An 18,024-nucleotide genomic window follows, 5' to 3' on the forward strand; every position below is an offset into this window, starting at 1 on the left:
TCCTCTGCCTCCCAGGCTCAAGTGATCCTCCCACCTCAGCCTGCTGATTAGCTGGGACCACAGGCATGTGCCGCCATGCCTGGCTAATTTGCAATTTTGGTAGAGGTAGGGTTTTGACATGTTGCCCAGGGTGGTCTCGAACTCCTGAGCTCAGGCAGTCCACCTGCCTCAGCCTCCCAAAGTGCTGGGATTATAGGAGTGAGCTACCGTGGCTGGCCCCTTTGCTGCGTGTTTCAAAGGCACATATGCCCTGTTTGTCATTTCTCTAAGGAATTCCCATTCATTATTTTGTATCTGCTTGGACAAGCTGATAGAAGAAATTTTCTTTGTAATCTAAGTGTATGATTGTTTCCTCTTTGGGAGTCCAGGATCTTTAGGTGAGTGTGATTGTGCAAGAGGCTGGGGGTCACCCATGTTTCAGTTGGTTGCAGGAATATGTCCTGAAGATCTGTCACTTCAGTGCTCCTGTTTGTCCATAGGCATTCCTTCACAGAAGATCACTATGTTGAGTTCAGTAAGCACTCCCAGGATCGGGTCATCGGCACAAAAGGAGACATTGCCCACGTAAGTACTTAAGAACCACTGTTTTCAAGCTGATTATGCCCGTTTGTTCATACTGAAATCTTGATAGAATGTGAGGACCTAAGTCCTTTGGGCAACTAGAAATTAATGATATTCCTTCCAGTTAGAATCTGAAAGTGTGATAATATAGTTCTGAGCTGTATGGGAAAAATGTGTAAGGGCTCAACGTGACATTGAGAAAGATGTCATTAGCGCCACAGATATTTTTGAATTCTTAGTAAGTTTTACATTAGAAATGAAGTCCCTGCCTTTAGGGACCCTCTTTGGGGAGACAATAAAGAAGCAAATAAATATATGGTGAATTTAGGTGGTAAGTGTTTCAGAGAAAATGAAAGCAAGGTAAGAGGTAGGAAATCGGTGGTGGTGTGGGGGGACTTCTCTGTTATCTAGGGTAGACAGCATCACTGATGGGGTAATGTTTAAGCAGAGCCTTGAAGGAAACACGAGGTTCAGGAAGATACCTGGAAGAACAGCGTGAGGCACAGGAAATGGCAAGGGAAAGCCCTTGCTTGGGAGGTGAGAGGAGAGCTGAGGTCAGTGAGGGGCCCATATCTGGTAGCATCTTGCAGGTGATAGTTAGGACCTTTAGCGTTTCTTTTGAGTGAGATGAACACACTGGAGGGTGAGTAGAGGATACATGAGTGGATGTAAAGTTCCTAAAGTATGACTCTGGTTTTTGTGAGAGAAGCAAGAGCAGCCTTCCAGGTTAGAGGGAGTTGTACCGCTTGACACATGAGAGGAGCTACGGGTTTGGGCCTGGGTAGGCATGGTAGAGGCTATGAGAAATGGAGGGCCTTGGCCCTGGGATTTTGGACACATGAAATTTGAGATTCTGTTAGACATTCAAGTAGAGAATGGGGATTGAATACAAAAGTTGGGAGTTGGCCAGACTTAGTGGCTTATGCCTGTAATCTCAGCACTTTGGGAGGCTGAGGTGGGAGGCCAGGAGTTCGAGACCAGCCTGGGCAACAGAGAGAGACTCCCCCCCATCTCTACAAAAAATAAACAAAATCGGCTGGGCTTGGTGGGCTTGGGACCTGTGGTCCCAGCTACTCAGGAAGCTGAGGCAGGAGGGTTGCTTGAGCCCACGAGTTGGAGGCTGCTGTGAGCTACGATTGTGTCACTGTACTCCAGCCTGAGTAAACAAGTGAGACCCTGTGTCTGAAAACAAAAACAACAAAAAATTGGGAGTTCAGGAGAGAGGTGTGGGTTGGGAAATATAAAATGGGACTTGTCCACATACTGATAGTATTTATTTATTTATTTTTGAGATGGGGTCTTGTTCTGTCACCCAGGCTGCGGTGCAGTGGCATGATCACAGCTCACCACAGCCTTGACTGCCTGGACTCAAGCAATCCTCTTACCTCAGCCTCTTGAGTAGCTGGGACTACAGGCAAGCACCATCACATCTGGCTAAGTTTTTGTACTTTTGTAGAGACGGCGTCTCCCCAACGTTGCCCACACTGGTCTCGAACTCCTGGGCTCAAGTGATCCACTTTCCTTGGTGTCCCAAAGTGTTGGCATTATAGGCATGAGTCACTGTCCCCAGCTGATAGTATTTAGAGCCATGAACTTATATGAGATCATCAAGGGGACTATAGAAAAGTTGTGGGTACACAACCCTGGCATGTGTTTAGGAGTTGCCAAATGAGGAACTTGGGAAGGAAATCAAATATAGTGGCCAGTAAGGCAGAATGGAACCCCGAGAAAAAGAGGTGCCTGGCCAGGAGTGGTGGCTCACACCTGTAATCCCAGCACTTTGGGAGGCAGAGGCGGGTGGATCACAAGGTCAGGAGTTCGAGACCAGCCTGGTCAATATGGTGAAACCCCATCTCTGCTGAAAATACAAAAATTAGCTGGGCGTGGTGACGCACACCTTATTCCCAGCTACTCAGGAGGTTGAGGCAGAAGAATTGCTTGAACCTGGGAGGCAGAGGTTGCAGTGAGCCGAGATCGTGCCACTGCACTCCAGCCTGGGCGACAGAGTGAGACTCCATCTCAAAAAAAAAAAAAAAAAGAGGTGCCCTAGAAGCCAAGGGAAGATTGTGCTTCAAGGAAGGATTGATCAGCTGGATCAGAAACTGCTGATGAGTTGCATAAGCTGAGAACTGAGAGGTGGCCTTTGACTGGACAATGTGGAGGTCATTGTTAACCATGTCAAGAAATACTTCTGAGGTCGAGGTGGGAGTCTGAGACCAGCCTGGGAAACAGAGTGAGACCCCCGTCTCTACAAAAAAAAAATTAGCCAGGTGTGGTGATGCGAAACTGTAGTCCTAGCTACTTGGGAGGCTGAGGTGGGAGGATCACTTTGAGCCCAAGAGGTTGAGGCTGTGGTGAACTGTGATCATACCACTGCACTGCAGCCTGGGTGAGAGAGAGAGACCCGGACTCAAAAACAGCAACAACAACAAAAAACTTGTGTACACTGGTGGGGCAAAAGCCTCATTAGAGTTGGTTCATGAGAACAAGGGAGAAATGGGCACACAATATAGACAATTATTTCAAAGTGTTTTGCTGAAAAATGAAGCAGAGAAGTAGGGTACTAGCTTGAGGGAGCGATATGAAGTGGTAAAGGGAAGCTTTCTTCTTTGACAAACCAGACAAAAACAAGTGATGGGGAAAGGATTCTTTATTTAATAAGTGGTGTTGGAAAAACTGGCTAGTCTTATGCAGGAACCAAACTGGACACCCTCCTTACACTTTATATAAAAATTAACTCAAGATGGATTAAAGACTTAAATGTAGGCCGGGCGCGGTGGCTCAAGCCTGTAATCCCAGCACTTTGGGAGGCCGAGGCGGGCGGATCACGAGGTCAGGAGATCGAGACCGTCTGGCTAACACGGTGAAACCCCGTCTCTACTAAAAAAAAAATACAAAAAACTAGCCAGGCGAGGTGGCGGGCGCCTGTAGTCCCAGCTACTCGGGAGGCTGAGGCAGGAGAATGGCGTAAACCCGGGAGGCGGAGCTTGCAGTGAGCTGAGATCCGGCCACTGCACTCTGGCCCGAGTGACAGAGCGAGACTCCGTCTCAAAAAAAAAAAAAAAAGACTTAAATGTAAAGCCCAACACTATAAAACCCTGGAAGAAAACGTAGGCAATACCTTCAGGACATAGGCATGGGCAAAGATTTAACCAAAAGCAATTGCAGCAAAAGCCAAAATTGACAAATGGAATCTAATTAAAACTAAAGAGTTTCTGCACAGCAAAAGGAGCTACCATCAGAGTTAGCAGGCAGCTTACAGAATAGGAGAAAACTTGCGCAGTCTATCCATCTGACAAAGGGCTAATATCCAGAATCTACAAGGAACTTAAAACAAATTTATACAAGGAACTTAAATTTACAAGAAAAAAAAACCCCATCAAAAAATAGACACTTCTCAAAGGAAGCCATTTATGTGGCCAACAAAACATATGAAAAAAACTCAACGTAGGCCGGGCGCGGTGGCTCATGCCTATACCACCAGCACTTTGGGAGGCTGAGGCAGGCAGATCACAAGGTCAGGAGTTTCAGACCAGCCTAGCCAACATGGTGAAACCCTGTCTCTACTAAAAATACAAATAAAAGTTAGCTAGGTGTGGTGGCGGCTGCCTGTCTGTCGTCCCAGCTACTCGGGAGGCTGAGGCAGGAGAATTGCTTGAACCCAGGAGGCCGAGTTTGCAGTAAGCCGAGATCATGCCACTGCACTCCAGCCTGGGTGACAGAGCGAGACTCCATCTCAAAAAAAAAAAAAAAGCAAAGCTCAGTGTCACTGATTATTAGAGAAATGCACATGAAAACCACAATGAGAGTGGGGTACAGTGGCTCATGCCCGTAATCTCAGCACTTCAGGAGGTCGAGGTGGGAGGATCACCTGAGGTCAGGAGTTTGAGACCAGCCTGGCGAACATGGTGAAACCCTGTCTCTACTAAAAATACGAAAATTAGCTAGGCATGGTGGTGCGCACCTGTAGTCCCAGCTACTTGGGAGGCTGAGGCAGGAGAATTGCTTGAACTAGCAAGATGGAGGTTGCAGTGAGCTGAGATCACGCCATTGCACTCCATACTGGGTGACAGAGTGAGACTCCGTCTCAAAAAAAAAAAAAAACCCCCAAAACAAAACACAAAAACAGCGCAATGAGGTACCGTCTTACACCAGTCAGAATGGTGATCATTAAAGAGTCAGGAAACAACAGATGCTGGAGAGGATGTGGAGAAATAGGAATGTTTTTACACTGTTGATGGGAATATAAATTAGTTCATCGATTGTGGAAGACAGTGTGGCGATTCCTCAAGGATCTAGAACCAGAAATACCATTTGACCCAGCAATCCCATTACTGGGTATCTACCCAAAGGATTATAAATCATTCTGCTATAAAGACACATGCATATGTATGTTTATTGCTGCAGCAGTATTTACAATAGCAAAGACGTGGATCCAAGCCAAATGACCATCAGCGATAGACTGGATAAAGAAAATGTGGTACATATACACCATGGAATACTATGCAGCCATAAAAAAGAATGAGGTGGTGTCCTTTGCAGGGACATGGATGAAGCTAGAAGCCATCATCCTCAGCAAACTAACACAGGAACAGAAAACGAAACACCGCATGTCCTCACTTATAAGTGGGAGTTGAAGAATGAGAACACATGGGCACATGGAGGGGAACAACACACACTGGGACCTGTTGGGTGGTGGCATGGGGGCAGGGAGAGCATTAGGACAAATACCTAATGCATGCAGGGCTTAAAACCTCGATGACGGGTTGATAGGTGCAGCAAACCACCATGGCACGTGTATACCTATGTAACAGACCTGCACATTCTGCACACGTATCCTGGAACTTAAAAATAAAAAATCAACAAGGTCAACTGATAAAGAAGGTACCTTGTAATCTCTGCTTCTACAACAGGAATCCAGGCCCAGTCAATAGTTTTTCTTAGTTACCAACTGTAATTAAGGTATAAGCCTCTCCGTGATATAATAAATGATTAAACATATCAATAAGTAACTTCACATAGGTCTGGCCAAAAAAAAGAAAAAAGAGGGAGGTGGTGGGGGGAGATTTTCCCCTTCAACTTTTCATTTGAAAATGTTAAAATATACAAAGAAACGAAAAGAATAGTCCATATACCTACTACATAGATTCATCAATTTAATATTTTGTCATATTTTCTTTCCATGAAATGTGTTTTTGTGAACCATTTGAAAATTGCAAGTGTCATGACATTTTATGGCTAAGTCTTATAGCACGTGTCTCCTAACAATGATATTACACAATGACACTATTACCAAATTTAAGAAAATTTATAATCCGCTACGTAATCATCTAATAGCCAGTCCATACTTACTCAGTTTTTTCATTGTTCCTGACGTGTTTGGTTTCAGTTTTTTTTTTTTTTTTTTTTTTTTTTGTCAACCAGGATCCAGCCGTGATTCACATACTGCATTTGGTTGTTACGTCTTACTAATGTTTTAAAGCCAAGAACTATTTTTCCAGTTTTCATGACATTGACTTTTGAAGAGACCAGGCTAGTTTTCTTTTCCCATGATCTGGATTTGTTTGATTGTTTCCTTCTGGTGTCTCCTTATTTGTTCCTATGTTAACGGAGAATTTTTTTTTTTTAAAGATGGGAAATGTTACAGCATGCATATTTATAAGCTGATGAGAAAGATCTGGTCTCTGCATGGGTTGTACATTATATAGACTTTGGAAACTTTTAATATGGCAGGGCTAAAATATGTACATTGGGTGATTTTAAGGAGAAAAGGGTGTTTCATTGATGCCTTTCTCCAAAAAGTAACCCTTCAGGAGTATTCTGTGGTAATCATTGATCCATGTGGAGAATTTGTGTGTTAATCTTAGAAACTGCTTTGCACATTTTCTCTTTAAATTTGTCAGTGGATGGATTGGTCTGATTTTTCTCTTCCCACCCCTTCTTCTCTAAAGATTTATGATATTCAGACTGGCAACAAGCTGTTGACTCTGTTTAACCCAGATCTTGCCAACAACTACAAGAGGAACTGTGCCACCTTTAATCCTACAGATGATCTTGTCTTAAATGATGGCGTCCTCTGGGATGTCCGCTCTGCACAGGCCATCCACAAGTTTGACAAGTTCAATATGAACATCAGTGGTGTTTTCCATCCAAATGGACTGGAGGTGATCATTAATACTGAGATCGTATCCTTTACAATCATGTCTTACCTTCCATTTGTTGTCTGGTTTGTGGTGCAGAAATAATGTGTTCTATCTTTACACCAATACCTGGTTAAAGTATCCACACTGGTAATAATATGGTGCCTGTCCTTTGGTTTGAAATGTTAGTGAAATCTCCAAAGCACTGTTGCCAGTGTTAGTAATTACTGACAACTTTCACTAGCATGTTTTCTATGTGTTTGTAAGAGTGACCAGTTTCCTACCTCCCAATTCTCCAAAAATTCAATTAGCTCTTATCTGTCTTCAGAAGGATTTTACTTTTGCACTATAAAAATCACTTGCCACATAAGAGGAAAATGAAGTACTACTGTTGGGAGGAAAAGAGCTCTTAAAGCATTCCTGTATATGAGGATACCCTAGGATATTTTCAGAGACATCATGCAATAATATGCATTCTACATGTATTTGTTTTACCTTGATCTCATTGACTTTTAAAGTGTCAATACCTGGCAGGAGGAAAAAAAGTGATATTTTAGAATTTCCTCCCATGAGATTAGATAAGTTTTGTGTAAAATAGCTTTCCTTGACCATTCCCCTCCTAGTGGGACCTTCGAACTTTTCATCTTTTGCATACTGTTCCTGCTCTGGATCAGTGTCGCGTGGTGTTCAATCACACGGGAACAGTGATGTATGGAGGTAATAAATCTTATTGTTCATTGTTCTCTTTCCTTCTGCTCTACCCCTTCACTTAATTTGATACTTCTTTTTTTTTTTTTTTTGAGAGGGAGTCTCGCACTGTCACCCAGGCTGGAGTGCAGTGGCCGGATCTCAGCTCACTGCAAGCTCCGCCTCCCGGGTTTGCGGCATTCTCCTGCCTCAGCCTCCCTATAGCTGGGACTACAAGCGCCCGCCACCTCGCCCGGCTATTTTTTTGTATTTTTTTAGTAGAGACGGGGTTTCACTGTGTTAGCCAGGATGGTCTCGATCTCCTGACCTCGTGATCCGCCCGCCTCGGCCTCCCAAAGTGCTGGGATTACAGGCTTGAGCCACCGCGCCCGGCCAATTTGATACTTCGTTTTGGAACCATCTCTCACTTGTGAACTAGAAAGCATTTGAGAGTTGTAACATAAAAGATAAAAAATTGGTAGTACAAATGGTGACAAAAGATATGAAAATAATGTTGATTTAGGGTGAAAGGCAGCTGACTTTGAAGATAACAAGGAAATCTTGTGTGGAAAGAAATTTCATGCAGTATTTTCCAGTGCATCATTATGAACTTAAGATCTTTTGCATTTATTCTCTTGTGGTGTTGTAAGTCTTGTAAGTACTGTAACACTTCTTGGAGGTAGATGAGAGGCTGAGGATATTATTTGTCACAATAGGTGGGATATGCAAGGAAGATGCTCTGAGAGGAGCTAAGTAGATGCAGAGTAGATTTATGTACAAGGGAATCTGTATGTAAACCTATATACAAGTAGATTGTTTTGATTGGCCATTAATGTTTTCTGCACTTGTGAAGAGGGGATGTTTGTGATTCTTAATAGTGTTTCCTCCCCAACCCCCGCTCAAGCTATGTTGCAGGCAGATGATGAAGATGACTTAATGGAAGAGAGGATGAAAAGCCCCTTTGGGTCATCCTTCCGAACATTTAATGCAACTGACTACAAACCTATAGGTAAGCAGGAAGGGACAGACATTGATCATGTTGTCATGTTTTGGTGTTCCTTATTTAAGGTCCTTCATTTTCTGGAGGCCTGTAATTTTTTATTGAAAAACAGAGGAGTTATGGAAATACTTTTGAGCAATCATCCTGAATTCCTTTAGAGGAAAAGCGGGTTTTAGGGTCACAGCAATAGTCCAATCCCAAGTCTTCTCATGTTCTGTTTTCCAGCAACCATTGATGTGAAACGGAACATCTTTGACCTGTGTACAGACACCAAAGACTGCTATCTTGCTGTCATTGAGGTAAAGGGAGCTTGCAGAGGCCCTGCTCTTTTGTTCTGATGTTTAGGATAATTTTCAAGTTGTACTACATTTTGTCTGATATAAGATGTAAAGTCAATACATTCCTGAAGGTAGATTATTGATAACCTATTCATTTGATGGGGCTTGGGAGATGTACAGTACAAAGAGAAATAGTAAGAAAATCCCAATATAAGACAGCTTAAAGCATCCTATCTCCTTTTTTTCTGGACTCACACTGTCATCCCTTTCTCAGAGGAATCTGGATCTCTCACCGGGTTTATTCCCAGGGTGATGGTTCCTCACCAAGTCTTTTCATTCTGTTTTTATTCCCCTTTATGTGTCCTAGGTATAACATTTTCAGAGTCAGCCCAAGAATTTAGGGTATCAGAAACTTTGATAATTACAGGGTCAAGGTCATGGGCACCAGTCAGGGCTGAGGCGTGGATGTGGACCTTCTGAAAACTAACTGCTCCTTATGGACTGGGTGTTCTATTTCAGAATCAAGGCAGCATGGATGCCCTGAACATGGACACAGTATGCAGGCTGTATGAAGTGGGCAGGCAGCGTCTGGCAGAGGATGAGGATGAAGAGGAGGACCAGGTCAGTGGTCTTTGAGATTTCTTTCTGCTGAACAGTGCTTAATAGAGGTTATGCTCTGCTTTTTGCTGTAGGAGGTTTTAAAGGTCTGTTCAGCCTTTGCTACCTGTTGCCACATTCATAAGGCTTGTCATGTACCCTTGATCACTGAAACTCAGAAGAAATTTTATTACAAGATTTTAACCAGTATCTGATGGTCCTGTAAATTCCATTTGCAGATCGATTTAAAGTTTAGCAATCTCTGATTTTTTTTTTTTTTTTTTGAGAACGGAGTTTTGCTCTTGTTGCCCAGGCTGGAGTGCAATGGCACGAGCTCCGCTCACTGCAGCCTCTGCCTCCTGGGTTCGAGTGATTCTCCTGCCTCAGCCTCCCAAGTAGCTGGGATCACAGGTGCCCACCACCACACCTGGCTATTTTTGTATATTTTTAGTAGAGACGGGGTTTCACAATGTTGGCCAGACTGGTCTCGAACTCCTGACCTCAGGTGATCTGCCCACCTCGGCCTCTCAAAATGCTTGGAGTACAGGCATCAGCCACCGCACTCATCCTAGCAATCTCTGATTTTCATTTAGAGATTTCTTTGTGCCCTGTTCTGGCTTCAGATAAGCATCCCTTTATACTCCCAATGTCAATAAAAAACAGAACAGTCACTTTGGTGAGATGGAGGTAAAGATAAGATTTTGATGCTTTGGAGAAATTAAACATATATAAAATGTGGGTAGATAATATCATGTCCCTCAGTCTTTGCATTTTGTTTTCATAGGGAATTTTAATTTGTGGTTGTATTATGCTAGGTACTTGCCTGTGTGGTGTGTCAGTATGGGTTTTGAAGAGTTTCTCAAACTTCTGAGTTTCAGCAGACTTTTTCCAGCCTACAGGGCTCACACCACATTCTCTTTCCAAGAGTACACTCTCCAGGGCAGATTCTTTTGTCTACTTTTCTGAGAAGTATTTATTGCTGAGTGAGTACCATAAAGTTGAAAATGAATGACTAGGATTTGACTTTGCTCTTCAGATATTAAAGCAACTAAAAATGTTTTCTTTCCCAGTTCTTGAGTTCATTTCTGTTTTCCCCCCCACTATTGTATTCTTTAGTCTTGGTGCTTTGTCCCTTTTTTTTTTTGAGATGGAGTTTTGCTCTTGTCATCCAGGCTGGAGTGTAATGATGTGAACTTGGCTCACTGCAACTTCCACCTCCAGGGTTCAAGCGATTCTCCTGCCTCAGCCTCCTGAGTAGCTGGGATTAGAGGCACGTGCCACTATGCCCAGCTCATTTTTGTATTTTTTTTTAGTAGAGATGGGGTTTCACCATGTTGGCCAGGCTGGTCTGGAACTCCTGACCTCAGGTGATCCACCCGCCTCGGCCTCCCAAAGTGCTGGGATTACAGGCATGAGCCATCATGCCCAGCCAGCTTTGTCTCCTCTTTAAGGGCACAGAGGTGCTCTGGATGAGGAGCAGAGGCATCACAGGACCGGGGAAAGTACAATTCCCTCAGTTTGCATTGCCACAACTCTCTTGCCCTCATCCCTCCCCTACTTTTTGATAAATCATGTTCAATGGTTAGGGCTAATGTAATAGTTTTCTCTTAGTGTCCTTTCGAAACAGCTTGTACTTACATTTAAAATAATTCTTTAAAAGCAAGAATTTTTGAAAATGGTAATTTTGTAAGGATGCAAGTCTAATACTAGGGCAAAGGACCCATGTTTTTTTCTGGTAGGACTTAGTACGGACTAAGCAAGGGTGTTTTGTTGAGATTTAGCTAGTTTGAGATTTAGCTATGTGTTTTACTGTTGGGCGTTACAGGTTATGAGCATATAATTTGTTCTGTAAATCAAATCCTTTGAATACTGCATCACCTGTACATCAAAGATGACACAGTATACCTGGATCAAATACACCTGAGTGAAAAAGCTAGAACAGAGACTCAACCTAAAATCCCCTGTGTGTGCTCTCTTGGTCTTCACTGTTCTGACTGCCTAAGCATGCGTTTTATTAGAGGCCCGAGATGATTCATGATCTGCAGAAATAGGCTTCTGAGCAGAGTGAGGAGACTCTTGTGTGGTGGGCAGCTGGTGGCCACTGTGGGATCACAGCAGAGCTTTCCTCAGGGCCTGGTAAAGGATAATTAGGCTGTAGAGTTTGAAACAACTTCAGCAAATGCTGCCAAGGATCTCCTAGTGTAGAAAGGCTTTCCTTTGCTGCTTTCCAGCTATATGGGCTCTATAGGGGCCTTGGTTTCATGGGTGAGAGGAGCCAGCAGTGTCTAAAGCTCATGTGAGTTATGAGATGTACGTAGAAGGGAGAGGTTTTCTGATGGATCCTTGAGATCTTTGATTTATTTGTGACATGAATTTTAGTGTTTTCTTGAGCGCTGTGCTGTTAGAGCTTGTACATGTTTCTAGTCTTTCTGGGTAGCAGAACTTGGTATTAGGTCCTCCAAATTTCATGTGGTTGCCTTGAGTGGGTTTCTTAATACTGCCTATTCTTTTATTCTCACTTCAGTTTGCTACCTTACACACCTCACTCCCTTAATGCCTACTTTTTCATGTTAGTTATCATGAAATAAGACGTAGTTTATTCTTGGGTCGATATAGAGGGTGTAGTTGTCAAGCCATTTGCGTGTACATTGCAATGGTGTGGGTGACTATCGACTGCTTTGTCCTCCATGGGTTTATTAATGACTACCAGGTATCAGTTCTGAATCAGGCTTCTTGGATGTTACATGTTGAAGCATAAATCTGAGGCCAAAACTGGGTTATTTGTCAACATCATTATCCTAGCCCTCCCATATCCTTGCATTTTATAAGGCAGTGGGCGGCAGTCTTCTCTGGGAACCATCACCTGGGTCCATGTGATGCCTGGTGTCTGTCTTTGAGCAGGAGGTCAACTCAGAGGAAAGTTGAGATTGCCCTAGACACCTTGGGAGTTGGAAGGCTATTCTCTGGGTTGGCCTTATTTTTGCACACATGGAGTGGTGAGAGGCAAAGGCACTGGTGATTGGTGGCTGGCTGTGGAAGCAAGAGGCCACCATAAGGGAATAATTTAAGAGTTACACTCCTCTTATTTCCTGAGGCTTGGGTCAGGAAAAAGACTGACTAATTCTTCTTTTTTTCTGCTTAACTTTTGAGAAGTTAAGGGAGAAAGATATTAGGAAGGGCATATGGTAGTGGTCAGGACTTTTGACTTGGGTGCAGGAAGGAAAGCAAGAGGCTGCCTCAGCATGACAGCCAAGAGTGAGAGGGGCAGGCTCAAGAGGATTCTGAGGAGCGGCTCTGGGGCCCAGCCTGTAGAAGAGCCAGAAAGCTTTCTAGCTCAGAGAAGACTATGTGGCAGGGTAGGTGTGCAACATGGCTAAGTTATTATTGTGGCTTCCAGATTTCTTAGGATCTAGGCATGTTTCACTCCATACTGATATTACAGCCCTTATTGACCATCTGGTGCATTTCATGTTTGAAGGACCTCTGTTAGAGAACTGCTTATGTCCTCAAACCCTTGGCATTTTGATTTTTGATTTAGAGATGTTTCAGCTGGGATAATATCATATCTATTTGAGTAGGTCTCCTTTGTAATCTTAATTCTGTTGATCCATGCTCCTTCTAGAATCTTTTGGTGGGGTTTGGCTGTTTTAACTATCTCCATCAGATTTCTTCCCACTGCCTCTCATGCACAATGTGCCAGCTTGATTTTTTTTTAAACTCACTTTCCTTTGTAGGAAAACCAGTCTCTAGTTTTACTTTGCTTTGTACGCTTCACCTGATTTTAAAACTAGAGACTTTACATTTTCCTATGAATCATTTGCTATTCAAAGTTTTGTCCTAGTCTAGATATCTGTTCTCAGGTTTTCTCAGATGTTCCAGATATGACTTATATGGCTCAAGGATACAGGCACCTGTGACCAACACCTTTGAATTTGCCTTTTCATTATAGTAAAATAAATTCAGAAACCTGAATGATCAGCCGCCATCTAATAAAATGGTCCAGCTTATATAAAGAGCTTTATTGAGATATAATTGACGTGCCATAAAATAGTTGTCCTTTGTCCTTATGCTTAAATAAGTCTGGAGATTAAGAGGAAAGGATGAAAGGTACAGCTGTATCTAGATGAATGAAAACCTACACAATGTATTGGACAGCCATAAATATTTGGTTCCCGAGGCTGCTAGTCTGCCTACCTTCAGGCATTTGATGAAAGTGGAGATAAGCTAGTCACCTATCAAAGTTCATTATTATCCATTAGAAGTTTGGTATCTGTTTCTTTTGAGACGGAGTCTCACCCTGTCACCCAGGCTGGAGTGCAGTATTGCGATCTCAGCTCACTGCAACCTCTGCCTCCCAGGTTCAGGCAGATCTCCTGCCTCAGCCTCCCGAGTAGCTGGGATTATAGGCGCCCACCACCACACCCAGCTAATTCTGTATTTTTAGTAGAGATGGAGTTTCACCATGTTAGCCAGGCCGATCTCGAACTCCTGACCTCAGGTGATCTGCCCACCTCGGCCTCCCAAAGTGCTGGGATTATAGGCATGAGCCACCGCGCCAGGCCTGGTGCCTGTGTTTTTAGAAATCATTCATCTTTGATTTGGCTTTTAGAAAAGTTATAAAACTGAAGATGAGTAATTGATCATTGCTCCTAGATTTTGACAAGCAATACATTTTAGCTAATTATACTTAACCTTAAATTTATAAGAAAAAGCTCAACAAAGGAATAATGCTGTCTGTGTTCCACTCCATTTTGGCATTTGGGACACACCGTGTGCCGTGCTTCTTGTGTGTTCTCCACTGCCTAGAAGCAGATGGTAAAAGTCTTTACTGATTACACACACCTGGTCAGAGCTGTATGTGATGATTCCTGAAAGGCTCTTTTTCCTAAATAATTAAAATGTAACTTGAGTTAGATTCTGCCAGTGAGGAAAAAAAACCATAAACATTTATGACCCTAAAGTGAACCTATAGCTTTTAAGTACAGAAAAAGTATTTTTTAAAAAGTAGGCATTTATACATTTAGCAAAATATGACATGTTACATAAAGATCAGGATCAGATTTGAATGACTTTTTTTTTTGAGACGTAGTCTCGCTCTGTGTTGCCCAGACCTCCACCTCGTAGGTTCAAGCGATTCTCCTGTCTCAACCTCCCAACTAGCTGGGACTATAGGCATGTGCTACCATGCCAGACTAATTTTGTATTTTTAGTAGAGATGAGGTTTCACCATGTTGGCCAGGCTGGTCTGGAACTCCTGACCTCAGGTGATCCACCCGCCTCGGCCTCCCAAAGTGCTGGGATTACAGGTATGAACCACCATGCCCGACCAAAGTGTAGATAGAAGGCATCTGAAGCCTATGTAGATTGAGAGCTTATTAGGTTTGGGAGAACTGAACCTCTTGGCGTGGAAGGTGAGAAGCCAGTGTGAAGGTGGTGGTGAGGTGGGGATGAGAACAGTGTCTGTGGTAACAGGGTCTCAGGGTTGGCTGAGATCCAGAGCAGGAGTAGGCAGCATGCTTCCTCCTCAGACCAGGGCTGAAGGCAGGTTTAGATGTGGAGGGTACCAGAGAGCAGCAGAAGGAACTTATGCCAGTTGGCCTATTTTCTGTAAAGGAAAGGGGTGAGTTGTTTATCTGCAGGGTTTGGGAGCTTTGGGTAACCATGAAATTGATGTAGGTGGAATTAAGGAGAGAAGAGTTTTAGAATTCTTTCTGTAGGGAAATTTATTAGTACCTTAATTTAAAATGGCCTGACCCTGAATTCCTCAGAGCCCTAAAAGAAGTCTTAGAGAATTGAAAAAAACAATATCCCTGGATCCAAAACATTATCTAAATGTTGTCAGAGTTGAGTCAGGATTCTAGCAAAATTTGCTTTTTTTAAAAAAGTTTTTATTTTTTTTGAGTCAGAGTCTTGCTGTGTCACCCAGGCTGGAGTGCAGTGGCATGATCTCGGCTCACTGCAAGCTCCACCTCCCGGGTTCACGCCATTCTCCTGCCTCAGCTTTCTGAGTAGCTGGGACTACAGGCGCCTGCCATCATGCCCGGCTAATTTTTTGTATTTTTAGTAGAGACAGGGTTTCACCGTGTTAGCCAGGATGGTCTCGATCTCCTGACCTTGTGATCCGCCCACCTCGGCCTCCCAACATGCTGGGATTACAGGCATGAGCCAACGTGCTCAACCTTTTTTTTTTTTTTTTTTTTTTAAAAAAAAAATGGGATCTCACCCTGTTGCCTAGGCTGGAGTGCAGTGGCACAGTCATAGCTCAGTGTAGCCTTGAATTCCTGGGCTCAAGTGATCCTCCTGCCTCAGCTTCCTGAGTAGCTGGGAGTACAGGTGCGTGCCAGTGTGCCCAGCTAAGCTTTGCTTTTTCATTAAATAATTATTTTTAGTTTTTACTTTTTGGACCACTCATTATTGGAAGCTTTATTCTTTAGATCTGAAGGAGAGGAGCTCATGCCACCAATCAGTTACTTGACCAGCAGAGAATGCTCCTAAAATGGCTTCCTAGAATCTCTTTTGGGTTCTGCCACAGCATTTTGGATGGGTCTTGTGAGCCTCTGCTTCATGATCCCGGTTTCAGATTTCAAATTTGGAAAGTGAGTTTATGACTATGTCCATGTGTGACAAAATACATGGTGAGAAATCAGCATTGGGCAATAAATATAAAGTAGAGACAACAAAGTGAGGTGCTGCTCAACTTGAGATTCAGGTAGATCTCTTTCCTACTGATTTCCCCTCCTCTCTCATGGTCACATATGATGTGTTCGTGGCCTTCTGGGATGAATATATATACATCTGCTTCTTCTGCTGTAAAACTAAGTAAAATTTGGATTTGTCTGCTGCTGGAAGAGTTTGGAATGGTATGTAGTTCAAAGCTTAGACCCTGCTTGAAAATTTTCCAGGATTGCTCTTGATTTGGAAGCTTTTTGTTCAGTTCTTCTGGATCAGCTAACCCTTGATGTTCTTCAAAATGAAAGAGAATTGTCTTCATGAATTTTCTGGCCAGCCTATGCCTATTTGAGCAGTTTAACCTTTCATGTACCCACTCAACCATGGACCTTTAGTTGTGCTATCTTAAATTTTAAATATAAATGTTCTGTCCATGAAGCCTAAAGAGATACAGGGCCCTGGATGCTTTCTTCTTTACTTACTTTTAACTGCAGCACTTTGTTAGTGGATTAGCTAATTTTGGTCAAGTCTATGAAAATATGCCTGGAAAAAGAGGCAAAAGTTGTAATCTGGTAAGCACTTGGATGATTTTCCCTGTATTTGGACCCTGCTCTCCTCTCCCAGTTATTTGTATGAGCTTGTGTGCTTGTAGGGGCTGAGAGCCTGTCTGTGTTTCAGTTTATCATTGTTGCCTCCAGACACTCATAGTTCCTTTGAGGTGGGTGAATGCTTAGTATTTATCCACTCACCTCTGGAGGGGATGTGTGGCCAAGGCTATGGAATAGTCTCAGGCCTTCTATGTGTGCGTGTGTTGGCACATACACACATGCTCCCACAAAATCTGGTACAGACCATACATGCACTTGCACAAGTATTAGGAGTACTAGGTATTTAAAAGGGGCTCAGTTTTTCCAACATAGCTGGCAGAAATTTTGAAGACTCTAAATTACTGAATTACACAGTTTATCAAAAAGTCACTAGTGGTGGTTCCAAAATTACCAGAAGTCCACTAAGTGGAGCTACCCTGCTGAATGATCCTAGCTTATGTTACACACTGGTTTCTAATGGCTGGGTAAGCACAAAATGCTTGTTTTTTAAGTGCTTGGCAGGCACTAACACCTTTAAAATGAAAAAAGATGTAACCACTCAGTATAAGTTTTAAAATAATAAAAACCAAAAAAATTTTTTTGTGCCTACGTCGGGCTTATTCCATCTTGACTTTCATTAGGTTGATGTATTAAATGAATTTTACATTTTATTATTGTAACAATTAGAATCCTTTGCTATTGGCAAGGCTGACAGTTGATGTTTGAGCAGAAAGGTAAGTGTCCTGAGTGGCAGCTACATTTACTTGGGAATGCCTGTTATCCCTGTCAAAGCAAAGAGGTGGGTATCTTTGTGTCCTCTCCCTTTTGAAGGAAACAGTTGGGATTCTAATGCAAACCTGAAATCTGTGGCAGATGCCGGAATGTACCATTTACAAAGCCCAGGGTCCCTAGAACAAAGTATTTCATTGATGTTCTGGTAATTTTCTTGCCTTTGGCAAGTTCTTGTAAGAATGGAAAGAAAGATAGTTTCTCTAGCATACTTTTTTTTTCTTTTTGGCTTATAACAGGAAATATGGGTTTCTGTTAGTGTTCTATATTTTAAGTCTTTTGTTGCAATGTTCTGATCAAATGTTTATGATAGCATGGTTAAGGAGCTTATCCACATTCTTGGTTAGAAGATCAAGGGCAAGAGCTTGAAGGGCTGAGGAGATCATGAGCAGCTGTGTTCTTCCATTTTGTTAAACTGTTGCATTTTAGATTCCAGGTAAAAGGATTTTTTCTAGTGCCTCAGCTGATTTCCCTTGCTTTGGTTGATGCAGGTGAGAAAGAAGAGCCCCCTTGGGTTCCTAGAAGATTGATGGGAGAGACTTCTGTGAAGCGAGTAGTCTGTTTCCTTGCATAAGGGCTGTGTGACCATTAATCCTTGTCTGAGGGGTACTTTGACAGTCTTGGGGGACATGTGTGCCTATCTCAGCCATCACTGACAAGTCTGGCTGGCTCATGAAGTCTGTGTTCTTCTAGATCACTACCCCTTCTACTGACAG

At 42.9% G+C, this 18,024-nt stretch overlaps 1 protein-coding gene across 11 annotated transcripts in view; it reads left to right on the top strand.

Annotated features, from left to right (window-relative positions):
- Window positions 1–18,024, top strand: part of DCAF1 (DDB1 and CUL4 associated factor 1) — a 107,000-nt gene that overhangs the window by 81,456 nt on the left and 7,520 nt on the right. For all 11 annotated transcript variants that reach the window (XR_004182157.1, XR_004182158.1, XM_031663310.1 and 8 more), the window contains 6 exons: window positions 480–564; window positions 6,513–6,746; window positions 7,325–7,418; window positions 8,293–8,397; window positions 8,614–8,687; window positions 9,186–9,287. Coding sequence is in view for 9 of the 11 variants with exons in the window: in XM_031663310.1 (XP_031519170.1) it covers window positions 480–564; window positions 6,513–6,746; window positions 7,325–7,418; window positions 8,293–8,397; window positions 8,614–8,687; window positions 9,186–9,287 (694 nt within the window). In the remaining 2 variants the exon portion in view is untranslated. The remainder of the gene's footprint in view (window positions 1–479; window positions 565–6,512; window positions 6,747–7,324; window positions 7,419–8,292; window positions 8,398–8,613; window positions 8,688–9,185; window positions 9,288–18,024) is intronic.

This window comes from Papio anubis, chromosome 2 (assembly GCF_008728515.1).
Source record: "Papio anubis isolate 15944 chromosome 2, Panubis1.0, whole genome shotgun sequence".
Taxonomy (NCBI): Eukaryota; Metazoa; Chordata; class Mammalia; order Primates; family Cercopithecidae; genus Papio; species Papio anubis.